This window comes from Elephas maximus, chromosome 5, assembly GCF_024166365.1.
Source record: "Elephas maximus indicus isolate mEleMax1 chromosome 5, mEleMax1 primary haplotype, whole genome shotgun sequence".
NCBI classification, from domain to species: domain Eukaryota; kingdom Metazoa; phylum Chordata; class Mammalia; order Proboscidea; family Elephantidae; genus Elephas; species Elephas maximus.
Window position 1 is genome coordinate 91880451 of NC_064823.1, and position 17813 is coordinate 91898263.

At 34.3% G+C, this 17813-nt stretch overlaps 1 protein-coding gene across 1 annotated transcript in view; it reads left to right on the top strand.

Annotated features, from left to right (window-relative positions):
- Nucleotides 1-17813, top strand: part of UBA6 (ubiquitin like modifier activating enzyme 6) — a 101662-nt gene that overhangs the window by 57918 nt on the left and 25931 nt on the right. The window contains exons 12-19 of the mRNA XM_049886098.1: nucleotides 295-371; nucleotides 830-896; nucleotides 7799-7942; nucleotides 10206-10273; nucleotides 10958-11036; nucleotides 12789-12869; nucleotides 15399-15476; nucleotides 17028-17209. Of these exons, the coding sequence (XP_049742055.1) occupies nucleotides 295-371; nucleotides 830-896; nucleotides 7799-7942; nucleotides 10206-10273; nucleotides 10958-11036; nucleotides 12789-12869; nucleotides 15399-15476; nucleotides 17028-17209 (776 nt within the window). The remainder of the gene's footprint in view (nucleotides 1-294; nucleotides 372-829; nucleotides 897-7798; nucleotides 7943-10205; nucleotides 10274-10957; nucleotides 11037-12788; nucleotides 12870-15398; nucleotides 15477-17027; nucleotides 17210-17813) is intronic.

Here is a 17813-nt window from a genome sequence, read left to right on the forward strand (position 1 = left end):
TTGTACAAGTTTTTGTTGCTGTTATTTAGCTGATATTACTTGTAAGTTTCATATGATGTGACCTGGTAAAAACTAATCAGACTACCTGGGGTTCAAACTTAAATAATACCTTTATGACAAATACTTCTCTAAGCCTCAGTTTCCTCAGCTGTTAAATACAGATAATAATAATACTAAACTAGTACATATGTTGTAAGGATTAAATTAAATAATATTTTTAAAGCATTCAGCACAGAACCTGGCACAGAATAAGTACTCCGTCAAAGTTGGCTAATTTTTTAATGTTCTAAATAGGCACCATTACAGATTCACACAGCCATGCTTGCCCTGGACCAGTTTCGGGAGAACTACAGTCGCAAGCCAAATATTGGGTAAAGTTAGTTGTTTAAAAATAAGTTTTTTCTTTATTATAAAAGCATTATCTTAGACATTTACCTTTGTTGTTGAAGGATTTGAGTTTTTTTTTTTTTAAGCTGTAGCTATTTGAAACCAAAAAATTTGAAAATGATTGAATTATTAACCCACTGTGTGTTTTTTCCATCTGGCCTCTTAATATTAAATCATAAGTACTGTTGCAAAAGTTTTTGCCTTGTATATTTAAAACCAACTCTTACTTAACATGCTATCCTTAGGTGAGCTAATCATAGCATGATTTTGAAGCAATATATTTAGTTCATAAGCCAGTCACATTTAAGTCCATGAAGCACTTTGTGCTGTTGGCATAATTCCACATCCTTTTTCATATTTCTTAAATTGTAGTTTTAACTATGATCAACTCTTTATGGCAATTGAGAAAATAGACATCTGGATGCTTTGTGTTGAATCCTAGATGCCGACAAGATTCAGAAGAACTGTTGAAACTAGCAACATCTATAAGCAAAACCTTGGAAGAGAAGGTGACTATTCAAAATTATGGCCATCAGAATTTGTGTTCCTAACACATAAATGTCTTATCCTTCAAATCTTGTCTTTGTTAACTTACTAACCCAATGACACTAGGCAAGTTACTTGACTTAGGTATTTTTTAGTTTATAAATCTATAAAATGTGCTATAAACAATAGTATCTACCTCAGGGTTGTGTTGAACATTAAATGATTTAATTTTGTAAAGTACTTACAACTATACATGACATACAGTAAATGTTTGCTGCTTCTGTTATGTTATTTGTATTGGTATTATTCTTTATCATTCTGTTCCAATTTACTTGATTTATTAACCCACTAAAACTTGCTATGTAAAGTCTGCCACTTTCCTATAACTCAGCCATTTCATACATGTATATATTCACATCCCTTCATTGTATTTCATAGATGAGATATGGACTTCAACATGTTACCTAGAAAAATTTTTTTTTCACATTGTGATGCCAATTCCTGCCAGTCAGCAGTTTCATTTTAGCAGCTATCAAGGTAGCAGTGTTTGTGTGTTGTTAGGCGCCATCGAGCCAGTTCCAACTCATAGCAACCCTATGCACCACAGAACAAAACACTGCCTGGTCCTGTGCCGTCCTTACAGTCATTGTTACGCTTGAGCTCATTGTTGCAGCCACTGTGTCAGTCCACCTTGTCGAGGGTCTTCCTCTTTTCCACTGACCCTGTACTTTGCCAAGCATGATGTCCTTCTACAGGAACTGATCCCTCCTAACAACATGTCCAAAGTATTTAAGACGCAGTCTTGCCATCCTTCTAAGGAACTTGCTGGTTGCACTTCTTCCAAGACAGATTTGTTCGTTCTTTTGGCAGTCCATAGTATATTCAATATTCTTCACCAATACCATAATTTAAAGGCATCAATTCAAAGGTGTCAGTTCTTCGGCCTTCCTTATTCATTGTCCAGCTTTTACGTGCATATGATGCGATTGAAAATACCATGGCTCTGGTCAGACGTGCCTTAGTCTTCAAGGTGACATCTTTGCTTTTCAACACTTTAAAGAGGTCCTTTGCAGCAGATTTACCCACTGCAGTGCCTCGTTTGATTTCTTGACTGCTGCTTCTGTGGCTGTTGATTATGGATCGAAGTAAAATGAAATCCTTGACAACTTGAGTCTTTTCTCCGTTTATCATGATGTTGCTTATTCGTCCAGTTGTGAGAACTTTTGTGTTCTTCATGTTGAGGTGCAATCCATACTGAAGGCAGTGGTCTTTGATCTTCATTAGTAAGTGCCTCTAGTCCTCTTTACTTTTAACAAACAAGGTTGTGGCATCTGCATAATGCAGGTTGTTAGTGAGCCTTCCTCCAATCCTGATGTCCCATTCTTCCTATAGTCCAGCTTCTTGGATTATTTGTTTAGCATACAGATTGAATAGGTATGGTGAAAGATTACAACCCTGACGCACAGTTTTCCTGACTTTAAACCATTCAATCCCCTTGTTCTGTCAGAACAACTGCCTCTTGATCTATGTAAAGGTTCCTCATGAGCACAATTAAGTGTTCTGGAATTCCCGTTCTTTGCAACGTTATCCATAATTTGTTATGATCCACACAGTCAAATGCCTTAGCATAGTCAGTAAAACACAGGTAAACATCGTTCTGGTGTTCTCTGCTTTCAGCCAGCATCTATTCGACATCAGCAATGATATGCCTGGTTCCACATCCTCTTCTGAAACTAGCCTGAATTTCTGGCAGTTCCCTGTTGATATACCGCCGCAGCTGTTTTTGAATGATCTTTAGCAAAATTTTGCTTGCGTATGACATGAATGATATCGTTCTATAATTTCCTCATTCTGTTGGATCACCTTTCTTGGGAATAGGCATAAATATGGATCTCTTCCAGTCAGTTGCCCAGGAAACTGTCTTCCATATTTCTTGGCATAGACGAGTGAGCACCTCCAGCACTGCATCCGTTTGTGTGATTATTTGAAAATATTACTGTTTTTTTGTTCTTAGACTATATAAAAAAAAGAATGGAAGTTCTAACATTAATGATAACAAGCTGTGCTCTTATACTTTATGTAATTAAAACAAAGAAGGTAATAATAAATTTGTACTGAAAGCAGTGAACCACTAGTCATAAAAGAAGGACCTTTGCGTATTTAGTGGTTAGGGAAAATAAAAATAATGTATGAAAAGCTAGAAATAGGTTAATTGAAAATTATGGTTAAAATAATTTAATTAGATATTTACCAGGTTTATTGAGGTGTATTTCACATAAATTTTACCCTTTTTAGGTATAGTTAGGTATACAAAATTTTGTACACAATGAAGTATACAGTCATGTATCCACTATTACAACCAAAATATACATTATTTCCGTAATGCCAAAGAATTCCTTCATTCCTCTTTGTAATCCTGTCCGACCCCAAACCTCCATTAAATCCTGGCAACCACTGTAGTTTTGCTTTTCCTAGAATGTTATTTAACGGGAGTCATATGGTATGTAGCCTTTAGAGTCTGGCTTCTTTCATTAAGCATAATGAATTTGAGTTTTATACATATTATTGTGTGTTCATTCCTTTCTATTGCTGAGTAGTATTCCATTGTATAGGTGTTCCACAGTTTGTCCCTGCATGAGTTAACATATGGTTTGTTTCCTGTTTTGGCCATTATGAATAAAGCTGCTACAAACATTTTCGTACATATTTTGGTGTGAACATGTTTTTATTTCTCTTGAGTGTACACCTAGGAATGTAATTCACAGTCATATGGTAGATGTATGTTTAATTTTGTAAGAAACTGCTAAACTCTTGCAAAATATCTGCTATTTTCCATTTCCACCAAAAATACTTGTTTCAGTTGCTTCACATTCTCACCAGCACTTGTATTATATTTGTTTGACTTTAGCCATTTTAATGTGTGTGTATGGAACATATATGTAGTGTTTTTTTTTTTTTTTTAATGTAATCTAGATAAAAATAAAAAAAGAATTTTTTTTTTTTTTATCACATACGTTTTACAAATATTCTCCTCCAGTCTGTGGTTATCTTTTTCTTTTATTACAGTGTCTCTTGATGAACGGGTTTTTAATTTTGATGTTCACCTTACCAATTTTTCTTTTTGTGGTTTGCATTTTTTGTCCTATCTAAGAAATCTTTCCTTAACCCAAGGCCACAAAGCTTTTCTGTGTTTTCTTCCAAAAGTCTTGAGGTTTTGTCATTTCAGTGCATTGTGAGTTCTATTGGTATAACATGCAAAGTATCATTCAAGGTTAATTTTTTTGTATGTGAATATCAGTAATTCTAGCCCATTTGCCGAAAAGACTTATCCTTTCTTTAATCAGTTGTCTTAGCATTTTTGTCAACAATTTATTGGCCATACATGTGTAGGTCTATTTCTGAACTGTTATCCTCCATTGTATCCTTTTGCCAGTCCCATGCTGTCTTGATTACCGTAGCTTTATATAGTAAGTCTTGAAATAAAGTTCTACCAAACCAAACCCCTTGCTGTTGGGTCAGTTCCAACTCATAGCAACCCTATAGGACAAAGTAAAACTACCCCATAGAGTTTCCAAGGCTGTAATCTTTACAAAAGCACGCTGCCACATCTTTGTCTCACAGAGCACCTGGTGGGCTCCAGCTGCCAACCTTTTGGTTAGCAGCTGAGTGCTTAACCACTCTACAACTAGAGCTCCTTGAAATCAGGTTGGGTATCTAAGAATTTTCTCAAAGAGCTCAGAATTATGGCATTACCTGAGTTTTTATATGTTAGAATTTTTTTCTGTAGCTTTCTTAAATGAAAGACAGTTAAATTGGATATAAAATTCTAGGTTCTCACTTTATTCATTGATATCTTGCTGTTGAGAAATATGATGCTAGCCTAATTTTCTTACTCTTAATAAGTTATCGTATCTTTTTGCCTTGAGGCTCTGTATATTTTTTTCTTATCTGTAAAGCCTGATAGTTTTATCAGGTTATACTTGGGTTGATCAATACGTCAATTTTGCCAGGTACACAGTGAGCCCGTTCTAATAATGTATTCAGATTTTATTTAATGTTATTTATATCTTACCTTTTTGAGGGGGAGTGGAGTAGATGGTTTGTGTTGTCAAGTTTTTTAATTTCTGATTCAAGGTGGAGTCCCCCCCCCGCCCACATATCTCCAAGTGCTTGTTAAGCCAAAAACCAACCCATTAGCCTTCAAATCAATTCCAACACATAGTGACCCTATGGGATAGAGTAGATTTGCCCCATAGGGTTTTCAAGGAGTGGCTGGGGGATTTGAACTGCTGACCTTTTGGTTAGCAGCCAAGCTCTTAACCACTCTGTTAACAGCTCAAAGTGCTTGTTAAGGATAGATATGTAATTCACTCGGTGGTATTTCCACTGTCCTGTGGTTAGTTTTGGGGGAAGATTTTCATTAGCTGAAATGTTTTGATTCTAATCTCAGTTTTACATGGTAGGTGCTTTTTATGCTTATTTTGTGGACAGGATTTGGGTTTTCGGTGCTTTTTTTAGATTTCTAGTTCCAAAACACCCTCTTCGCTCAGGATACTTAGGAGGAGTTACTTTAATGGATGACTTTTTCTGGTGAAGAGGTGTTGTTATATCTTGTGAATCTCTTTCATTTTTACTAAATCCTTAAATTTCCTCTCGTACGTCCATCTTTAGCCTTCTCTAGCAAAGGATGTCTTCCCCTCTCTGTTTACATCATTCTCTCCCAAAGAAATCCCTTTAGCTATTGCCAGTGTTGAGATCTGCCAGATTTCAGACCTTTGTTCTGTATGTTTATACCTAGTGTGGGACTTTTTTTTTTTCCCCAGGAATGATTTTGACTGCTTTGTCACCTTTAGGACTTTCCGCTCTTTTTCTATGCAGTCTCTTCAGACTGTTCCTGCTCTTTGTGCAGGCTTGTGGCAGTGTAAAATCCAGGGATAGCTTTATCGCAGTTTGGTATTTATATCTCTACGTACAGGTATTTTGAAGTTCATAATCTCTGTTTTCTAGTAATGTTGAAGTCCTGTGTTGGTTTATTTCTCTTGTAGGTATGTATGGGTTCTTTTGTTTTCATTTTTGGAGATTGTGTAGGAACATTCAGATTTAGACAGCTATAATTATCCTAGAGCATCCAAAAATTTTCCAGATTTGTGGTGTGTGTTTACAGAAAAATTATAGAATTCCTGGGAGATAGTATAACCTAATGGTACGAATAAAGCTGTGTAGTTGGACTTTTTGGCTTTATATCTTGGTTTTACCACTTACTAGCTGTAAAATCTTAAGAAATATGTTTAATGTTTCAACATTTCGGTTCTCTCGTTTGTAGAAATTATATTTAGTAGAATTGAGGATTATATGAGAACTTAATATACAGCTCGGTACAGTAGGCGATCAGTCAAATTAACTGCTTATATTATCGTTCTTGTTGCTGTTTTTAATATCACCACCACCAATATCTCAGTATTCAAAATGGCTCAAATTAAATCTAAATCCCAGTCCATCTGAGTCGAGGTTAATGCTAAATAGGAAGAAGGGAGGGCAAGTAGTTGAAATATAGAACGTTGAAATGGAGTGAGTGGAATAGTGAGCAGATATTTATCTTTAATTGTATCACATATCTCTTGAAAATATAATAGAAGCCCTCTCCCCTCCTAAATGCACAAGACTATTATTTTACATAGAATTTTAGAAGATTAATTGAAGATTAAGGTTAAGATTAAAGTTACTGATGTTAAAAGAATAGAAACAGAACCAGCGCTCATGAAGAGATCTTTGTCACAAAAATTGTGCTAAAATAATAGTTCCAAATCACTTCTCCAACATTTTCTTAAAAATACTAATGAAGTTTATTTTGAGAAACATCAGAACCTTTTTCTGTTTTTAAATATACTAATTAGGAACTTTGTGATAATGGGCTCTTAGATTTAATATGTTGCAACATTAGTCCCATACTATCTTAATTTTTTGTAAACACCTTTTAACTTATCTTTTAACAATATATTGCTTCATTATTCACCCCAGTTTTAGTTTTTATTACCACTTACAGCGCTGAAAGCTTCTTATGGATTTTTTTTTTTTTAATTCTTGTTTTATCTAGTTTCAGTGAAAACTACTCATTATTTTCATTCAGAAAAAATTTTTTAATTGTTTATTTGTAAATACTGACTTCCTTTACAACACCCTTCTTTAACAAAAATATTAAATGATAAATACTCCAGTTAATTCTAAATGATGCAGTAATGTAACATGTAGAGTCAAAAGCAAAAATGGCCAGGCAGATACTGGTAAAGGGGAACACTGCTTAAGGTAACATGCAAATGCAGCTTTTACCAGAGGTTGAGATATTAAAAGCTATGTAGTAGGGAATTGAGTTACACCTTTACCTCACTTATCAACTGTCTCGTTATCCAACATTTCACATTTACAACAACTGTAAAAAAAAATCTACCATCAACTATTGTGCACATTAACAATGTACATCTGGCAGTGACAAACGCCAAGGTGCAAAGCAAGAGTAATGCTGGCTTTGACAGTTAAGGTTATGTGTCAAATTGGCTGGGCCATAATTTTCAGTGGTTTGGCAGTTGTGTAATGATATAGTCATCTCCCATTTTCGCATAATGACCTGGTCTTTGGAACTTAACCATGTCAATAAGTGAGGAGAGGGTGTGCTTTTTTAGAAGTTAAGATGATGATTCTCACATTAAGTCATTGAAATTTTAAGTACTATTTGAATACTGGAAACCCTGGTGCCATAGTGGTTAAGGTCAAAACCAAAAGGTCAGCAGTTCGAATTCAGCAGGCACTCCTTGGAAACTCTGTGGGGCAGTTCTACTCTGTCCTATAGGGTCGCTATGAGTCAGAATCGATGGCAGCAGGTTTATTTGAATACTATTAGCATTATCATCTTTTATGGCTTGTATTTCAGCCTGAAGTAAATGTCGACATTGTGAACTGGCTCTCTTGGACTGCTCAAGGCTTTTTACCCCCACTTGCTGCAGCAGTAGGAGGTGTTGCCAGCCAAGAAGTATTGAAAGCTGTAACAGGAAAGTTTTCTCCTTTGTGCCAGTGGGTTAGTTCTGTATTTTTATATTTCTGTATATTTAAGGTCGAATTCCCCAATGATACAATTAATGTGTGTTGCGTATTGTTATGTATTTTTAATACATACTAAAGGCAATCTTAGCATATATTTCGGGAGCATGAGAGAGATGAGAGTAATATGCCAGCAAAAGTTAATTCTGTAATTGAAACTAACAAGATCGTATGTTGGAACTATTGGAATATTACCCAGAGTTGCATTCTAAGGGGTATTTCCTGCAATAGTGAGAGTAAGGGAATGAATTTTCCATTCTTAAATCTTTCGATTGGTCTCCAGTACTTTTAGCTTAGGTTTTTTTTCTCCCAGCATTCTTGTACTGGTTTCCTGGAATATTTTGACATCGTAAATCTTCCCTTTCTAGTTATAAATGTCTGAAAAACATAGGAATTGTGCCTGTTGGAGAGAAACTGCAGGGTCTAAGGGTACAGTCCCCAAGACTGCCTTCACTTTTGAAACCAGCTGTAAGGAGGGTGGTCCCATAAGCACTCTCAGGTTCAATAATTCCCTGGAAGGACTCAGAACTCACTACAAGCTATACTCACAATCACAATTTATTATAGGGAAGGATGCAAATTAGATCCAGCCAAAGGCAGACACACGTAGGGCAGAGTCTAGAAGAGCTCCAAATTTGAAGCTTCTGTTCTCAGGATATCCCCTTCTCTCAATTGATGTGCGGCCCAGGAAATTTAATGAAGCTTTGGTGTCCAGAGTTTGTATTGGAACTTCATTACTTAAGCATGATTGGTTGAACTCAGTCTGCAGGACTGCCCCTCTCCCCACAGAGATCGGGCTGATTTCACTCCAGAGGGCCCACCATGAGCCACATCATTAGCATAAACTATCAGATGTGGTCCCAAAAGCCCACCATGAGTAACAAAGACACTCCTGTCACTTGGGAAATTCCAAGGGTTTAGAGGCTGCCTCCTCAGGAGCCAGGACAAAGGCCAGACCTCTCTTTGGATGAGGCCAAATTTTTTACAACGCAAAAACTGTATATAGGGTAAAACATCACAAGGTGATATAAAAACTATCCGTTCTGTTACCAGAAGGAATATTAGGCAGAGAGTATCAATGGACACTCTCTTCCTGCCCTTTCTTTTTTTGAAACATGTCAAACATTTTGAATATTACATTCATCATTTTTTTGTGTTTAAAAAGGTATCCACATAATGCTATTTTGCTGCTGAATTATTTGATGTAGCAGAGTACAGATTCAGTCTTGTTTAGCTGCAGCTGTTCATGAGAAATATGTTAGCTATGTTATTAATATAGGTTCTATGTTGTCATAATTAAATAAGTTCAAGTTTAGCCAAATAAATCGCTTAAATGAAAATGAGAGTAAGACTAAGTTCTTTTTTTTAATTAACGTGTTGGTTGGTGTATAAACAAATGCTGGAATTGTAGCTTCCTAAATCATTTGTTCTATAGTATATATAATTATATGTGGTACATGATATATCCAAACTGGAAAATAAATACAGACGAGATACCTTTTCTCAAAAAGTAGTCAGATTACTTATTTTAGCTAAGATTGAATGGGGCTTCCAAAGCTTTTATGTTGTTACAGAAAATGGATTTGAAGCTAATATTTCCTGTTGTTTGTTAAGATTAGAATATACAGTAGCCCCTGCTTATTCGTGGGGAATATGTTCACACCCCCGCCCTCAGCATGGTTGCCTGAAACCATGAATAGTGCAAAAGCCTAAATATGCTATGTTTTGTCCTATACATAAGGTACCTATGATAAAGTTTAATTTATAAATTAAGCACAGTAAAAGATTTAACATAATAACTAATAGTAAAATAGAATAGTTATAACAATATAGTGTAATAAGAGTTATGTGAATGACAGAGGGAGATGACACCAAATTTCATCGCGCTAGGTACTCATTTAATGTTTTTAGATTGCAATTGACTGAAGGTAACTGATACCACAAAAAACGAAACTGCAGAAAGTGAAACCACGGATAAGGAGGGACTACTTAGGATGGCTAAGAGGTGTTAATCAAATTGTATCTTTTAACAGCTCTTCTAAGTTTTGCCATTTTAATCAGAATATAACAATTTAAATTGTATAAAAAGTAATTATATTTTATAATCTTAGTTTTGCTCTGAATTAGCATTTTTATCTTTTTTAAAATTATTATTAAATAATGGCAAAAGAGGAAGCTTCCTTTTCTAGTAATTTAACTTTTATAAATAATGAATTGTGTTTTTTATCTTCTACTTTAAGTTATATATCGAAGCAGCAGATATTGTCGAATCACTAGGCAAACCTGAACGTGAAGAATTTCTCCCACGGTAATACCGATGTTTCTGTTGTTTTTTCCTAGTTGTATGTTTGTAAAAGACCACTAGATTAAAAGAGTTTTTGTCTAAACATATTTTTGTTTGAGATGTCCTTTTTCTGAAGTCGTTTCTTTCCATAGTCATTTCTTCTCTACTTTAAGAGGTTACTTTGTGTTGTGACACCACCATATCTTTTAACCGGTTTATGAACAATAAAGTTTTAAGTTATATATCATGACAATAGTTCAGCATTCAAACTTCCATAGTGATATTAGGTGGAAAAACTGCTATCTTCATTTTTATTTATATTAGCCATTAAATCTGTAGTCATTCTCCCCAAAATACACATAACCCAAGTTCTGCCTTCAATTTAAATGGGTTAACAACTCCAAAGCCCATCTGCAGACTTCTCTAAGAACCTTTATTAAAAATTCCTGCCCTAGAGAATTATTTGTTCTATATAAACTGAAGTCCCCTTCACTTAAGTCATTTGGACTTAGAATAACAAGTCAGAAAAGGAGAAACTAATTTCTTCATGGGGCTTTTTCTCTTTCAAATATGAGAGCTTATATGATAAGGGGAAACTTAAAAAGTATTCTATTTTGAAGTACGTGGTTAAATTGATATTAACGATCATGAAACTAATCTTAATAATACTGTTTATGCCTTTCTGTTTTCTTCGTATGTGTTATTCAGAGGAGATAGATATGATGCCTTACGAGCCTGCATTGGAGACTCTTTATGTAAGAAGCTACAAAATTTGAATATCTTTTTAGTAAGTATAAATAATGATGGGACTAAGTGTTATATTTGTACTGCTATTGTGTATCATCAAGTTAATTTATTAAAGCAGATTTGGGTCTAACCAAGTTCAATTTCTAACAGAATAAACATCCATTAAATGTTTCAAGCAGGAGTTGGCAGACTATAGCCCTTGGGCCAATTCCATCCTGCTGCCTGATTTGGTAAATAAACTTTTATTTAAATACAGCCAAGCCCGTTCATTTATGTGTTATCTGTGTCTTCTTTCATGCTACCGTAGTGGCATCGAGGAGTTGTGACAGAGACCTAAATAGCCTGCAAATTTGAAAGTACTGTCTGTCCCTGTACAGAAAAAGTTTGCTGATCCCTAGTCTAAAGAAATAGTCAATATAAAATTAAAATAAGAATGAGTAGTTTGGAACATTAAATGATTTTCCAGATATACCTAAATAATTGACTGGGCTTTTTTTTTCATCAGTAAATAAAGAGAGATATATATATGTGTGTAAAAAATTCCATCTTAAGTGTCTTGGTGCATTGCATTGGAAGGGAAGCTCTAACTTTTCCTGCCATTTATGTTTTTTTCTGATCATAATTGGTTCCAAATTACTGCTGATTTTTAGTAATAATCTTTTAAATAATCTTTTGAAAATTAGCGGCCATTGATGAACTTTTAAGTGCTGTCTTAGTCAGGGATTTTTTGAGAAACAACCACTGAGATATACAGAGAGATTTATTTAGAGGAATTGGCTCATGTGATTATGGGGGCTGACAAGTCCAAAATCTGTAGGTCAGATGTGTCCCAGAGGTGATACGTGATAGGAAATTTTGACGTATTTGTGTCCCAGAGGTGATAGGGAAGAGAAGGATTCTGGCAAGATGTGTGTTTATAGTCTGGAGGCAAAATACTCCCTAGGGAAAAAACTTTTTTGCTCTTAAGGCCTTCGAGTGATTGGATGGCACCCACTCATATTATGGAAGATAATCTACAGTATGCAATGCCAACTGAATTAATCACGTAACTACTTCATAGGAGCCTCAGTGGTTCAGTGGCTCAGTGGTTAAGAGCTCGGCTGCTAACCAAAAGGTCAGCAGTTCAAATCCACCAGCCACTCCTTGGAAACCCTGTGGGGTAGTTCTGCTCTGTCCTGTAGGGTCGCTATGAGTCGAAATCAACAGCAACAGTTTTGGTTTGGTTTGATAACTGTTTCATAACAACATCTAGACTAGTGTTTGACCAAACAAGTGGGGGCACCATGGCCAGCCAAGTTGACACATAAAATAAGCAATCCCAAGTACACATGGAATTTACTATTATCAGTTTTTATTTAAAACTGATAATAGGAAAGTCTTAGAATAGTTCTATCAATCGAATTTTGAGAAATGCCTAAAACCAAGGAATCTTTTTCATTAAAATGTTGCAATAATGTTTGGTGCTCTTTGTTTCTATCTTATATTAAAAATGAGCTCAATGTTTGGCTCTTGTTTAGAATTTAAAAATACCTTCTGTTTAAAGAAATTATATATATTAGCCTTTTCCTTATTTGGTGTATTTTTTTTTTTAACTGATACTTATAATGGCATCATAAATCTCTTTATGCCAAATATGTTAAAGTAAAATGAGTCACAACTGTTGAAGTCATTTAAAAATGTTAGGTGTTAACATAACTTGGCTTTTGAAGAAAATTAAGATGAAATTGCTATTTACTAAATAGATGTTCTTGGTTTTTTTTAATCTGTTTAATTTCATTTTTCTTTTCCATAGGTAGGATGCGGAGCCATAGGCTGTGAAATGCTAAAAAATTTTGCTTTGCTTGGTGTTGGCACAGGCAAAGAGAAGGGAATGGTAAGAAAGAAATCCTTCAGAGTTCAAAGTTTATATTTCTGTTGCTGCCCATTTTGAACTGTATTTGCACAAATCTAAAGTATTGATTTTTGAGGCTAGAGCATTAAACTAGAAATTGGAAGATCCTGATAATACTATGACCACTTCTCAAAAGTGGAAATTGTTGCAAATTAAAGTCTCTGCTCCTCAGTTTCCTTCTGTAATACTGTTAAACCAGTATCTGCACTACCTACCTCATAATGTTTTTATGAAGGTAAATATACAAGGGCTTTGTTGTTTATTTTTCTTGTTGTTTCTGTTAGACACTTCTTATTAATTGGTAAATTTTGAAGAAGAGAGAAGCTAACATTAGAAGGGTGCAGAGTACTCAGATACAGTTTCAGTTGCCAATTATCCAAGAAAGTTGAAATGATATAAACTTTTGTATACAATTTAAATCCTTAAGACTCTATAAATGTGAGTTAATTGCAAAACCATGTTACTTATTTAAATAAAAATATATTTCACTGGTGTTCTTTTTCCTTTACAGTAAAAACTAGCTTCCCTGACTGGTGATTTCATTGCTTTATTATTAACAAAGTGACTAATTTAATGGCTGAAATTTACATAATAGCTCACATTTCATAGTTTATTGAATATTGACTTTATTCTACTTGAAAAGTGTAGTGATTACTACCATAGTTATAAACTAATGCCCTACATTTATATTATCCGTGGTCAGTATTTTCTAAATGTATTCCATAAACTACTACTAATTCTGATGGTTTTAAAAGGTATTTCTAAAAAATTGAATCCTCTTTGGACCTTAGACTTTCTGGGGCTGTGGAGGCTGGATGAACCCCTGAAACTATTGCCCTGAAAAAACCAGAGGATCCTTAAACCAGAAATACCCCCTGTAGTCATCTTAAAACCATATAGTAGTTTAGCTTAACAGTAAAAAATGTCTGCCTTGAGCATTATGCCATTTTAAGAACTATCCATAAGGAATAAAAGTGACAACAGCAGCTCGAAAGATTAGATAAGAACCTTAAGGGGCAGTGAGTTTATGTTAATGGAGGAAGAAGAACTCAGAAAAGGAAGGTGAGAATGGTTGCACAACTTCAAGAATGTAATTATTGTCACTGAAATGTACATGTAGAAACTGTTGAATTGGTGTGTATTTTGCTGTGTATATTCTCAACAACAATTTTTAAAAAAAAAAATCATTTGGTTATATAAGCTCGAGAATCGCCTGAATACTTTGACACCTTAGACATTCATAGTGCATATCTGCATATAAAGGTCAGGAAAAGAACTGTAACTCACTGACTTCAGGTAGCAAAACAAGGTAAGTTAATGGGGATAGGCCTCTATTCTACTGCAAACACATAGGCATGCTATACAAATTTTCAGGAAAAAAAAAAAGTGTTACTGTAGGTAGCCGTCCTGGAAAGAAAGAAAGAAAGAAATCCCCAAGTGCCAGGAGCTAAGAGAGAAATTAAATCCTGCGCTTAAAGCTGTGGTAACTCACATGTGTTTCTCTTGAATATCTGTCCAAAAATCTTCAATAGAAAGGGAAAGCCCACTCATGACAAATTGAAAGCATGCACCACACTGTTGTATAGGATCCAAAATTACATGGTACAAAAATCCCAAACAGGGGAATGACTACAGGCTCAGGACCATTGACAGGGGAATGACTACAGGCTCAGGACCATTGAGGCTTCTAGATCCCTGATAAAGCAGATGTGAAACTGCATTATGGTGATACTTACACACCCATAGGAATGGAACTATGCAGATAAATCACGATCCATTCAAAACAGTTCACAGTGAAAAATTACAATCTACTAGAAAGAAGGAACCACCACAAATCAGCAGAGACAAATAGAAGAATAGACCCTCTAAGAACTATAGATAATGAGAAGTGCTACAGATAATGGAGAAGTCAAATAATAAAACAACTTTAAAGTTAAAAATGGTTAATGACATTGAATACCCAAAAAACCCCAAACCCATTGCTGTCCAGTCGACTCCAATTCAGAGTGACCCTATAGGACAGAGTAGAACTGCCCCATAGGGTTTCCAAAGAGCGCATGATGTTGAAAGAGGAATAGAAAACATAGAAGGAGGGAAGAAAAAAGGACTGAAATTTTTGTATAATCAGAGGACCTTAAAACTTAGATATAATGGAAGTGAGAATTAACAAATAGAAGATAAACGTATGTACGTAAAATGTAGAATCCTTCAGTGTGGCTTGTCTAGGTTAAAAATATTTCTAAACTGGTTACCAATACTACTTTTACTTTTATTTGATTGTAATTAATGCTTAGCTTATTTAACATATTAATATAGTAGTATCGCAGAGTAGCACTCATTTGTTATCAGAACCATTGTTTGTGCCTTGAATTTTTAATATAATAAGATTTCTGGGGGTTGGTTCTTAACTACAGGTTGTACATAAGTCAGACTTAGGGGGACTGCCTGCACTAAGAAAAGCAAAATAGATCACAAACTTACCTGTTACATATTTTTCCTTCTTGATACTAGGTTACAGTTACAGATCCTGACTTGATAGAAAAATCCAACTTGAATAGACAGTTCCTATTTCGTCCCCATCACATACAGGTATGTTGCTGTTCTGTTTAAAATTTAAATCATGTGTTGTACTATGTGAAAAAGAAGAGAATTTCTTTCTTTATAAATAGAAAATGGTACTTGGACAAGCATAATATGTTCTTTATTAATAGAACCTCTTAAATTATCAAATAATGGGCATGATAAAAGGAAAAAAATATATAATTACTATTTACTGTAAAAATTGGTTTTCCCACTAATTTTGGATATTCAAAGTCTGAATTTTGAAGCACAGGCAGTATTTTTATTTTCACTTTGTAATCAGTAAGGTATGTTTACATATTTAGTTTTAAAAGCTAAGGATATGGAAGTTTGAATAGATCACAAGTTTGGTACTTTGTTTTTTCTTTAGTCATTGCTTTAAAAAAGGTAAAATTTAGCTCTTAGAATTCTTACACTCTTGATCTTACTTGACTATTCAGTCCTTTTTTATTGTAAAATCATTCTTATTCTCATTTTCTTCCTTGCCCACAGAGATAAAAATATTTAAGTCAGAAAGGAAAGCAGTTGAGTCTGTCAGTCGTTTGATTTTGCTTTGGAAATGGTTTTTCCCTTTACTGTTCAGCAGCTCATTAGCTATCATAGTAAACAAAGCTTAGTAATGTCGTGAACAGAGAAGTAACTAAAGCAGGTGGCATAAGATGTTAATGTAATTGCCTCACCTGTCTAAATATAAAAAACTAATTAGCAGGGTTTCTTATGAGGTAAAATACATGTCACAAAATCTATTTGCTTAACTTTGTACACTTATAGAGGAACTATAAAGGTCTATTTATTCTTATTTTCCTGAGTTCCAACAAAGTTTTGGATTCATACACTTAGAGCACTGAGAAGGGAAACATATTAGACTAACAATGTAGAAGAAACAAATATTAAAACTAGATGCAAGAATTCAAACAGAATAATCTATGCATATTTATTGTCAAAGCCAGTAGTCATAGATGAACATTGATAATACCTGAAACTGATTCCAGTTAGTTTAGTAATGATCAGTAAATTTCAGGAAAAGAAAGAATGAATTATATTTGGGGAACCTTTTTTTTTTATAAGGCTAAAACGTGATAACGTTTGAAAATATTTTCATCCACAAATAGCAACAATTAAAGATTTCAGTACTCAAAGTAGTAAACTGCCGTATCTATAAGAAGTCATTTTCGAGTTTCTGGACTTCTAGTATTTCACTATATGAGTTCTGATTTTTTTCTGGGCATTTACACAGTTCAAACATCATTATTTGGAAAAAATATACTTTTAATCAGACTTTTAACTAATATTTTTATAATTCTAAAATACTCAGCTGTGAAATATAGGTTGTTTAGATTTTTGTTAACGATGTATAAATTATTCAGACTAAGAAGGTGCATTATTAAATATAGTGTACCTACAATGAATATAATTTCCACAAACCAAAACTGAAAATGCTCTCATTACTTTTTTCAGATGTATATATTCCAGAATAAGAGTGTGCAGGTTCATTCATAGCCTGTCTTTTTTCTTTAACATTCATTCCTTCCATTTCTTAGAGAATTTGTTTTTGTTTAGAAACCTAAAAGCTATACTGCTGCTGGTGCAACCTTGAAAATAAATCCTCAATTAAAGATAGATGCACACCTGAATAAAGTATGTCCAGCCACTGAGACCATTTACAATGATGAGTTCTATACTAAACAAGATATAATTATTACAGCATTAGATAACGTGGAAGCCAGAAGATACGTAGACAGGTATGTTTTTGAAATTGTGGTTCATAAAAAATTATCTTTCATTTTCATTTGTTTCCAATACCTACTTATTAAAAATTTACTGAAATTTCTGATTATATTTTATGTTACTATTGTATTACTCCTCAAAAAACTCTTTTGATAATTTCCCATTACGCTTAAGATAAAATCCAGAATCTGTAACATAGCTAAAAAAAATTTAGAGTGCCCACCCTGGCCACAAATCTACGTACTACTCTTAACCTAGTTTAGTGTTTTCCCCTCATTCTCCCAGTTCCAACCTAAATGCCTTTCTTCAGACTTTAATCCCCAAATCTAAATTAATTACTCTTAGGATAATCTTTAACAACTCTCTACTTTTCCTTTCATAGCACTTGTCTTTATTGACATATATTTTACTTTAATGTTTGTCTCCTCACGAGACGATTTATGCAAGGGCCATTTATCTTCCCATTACTGTATACTCAGTCCCCCCAACTGATGCTAAATGAGTATAAGAATGAATGGCTGTAATATCTACTCCTGATATAACCTTTCTTAGGTCTTTATATGACTCCTTAACATTAGGGCACTAGAACAGCTATATCAATAAAGGAAAATTTACCAG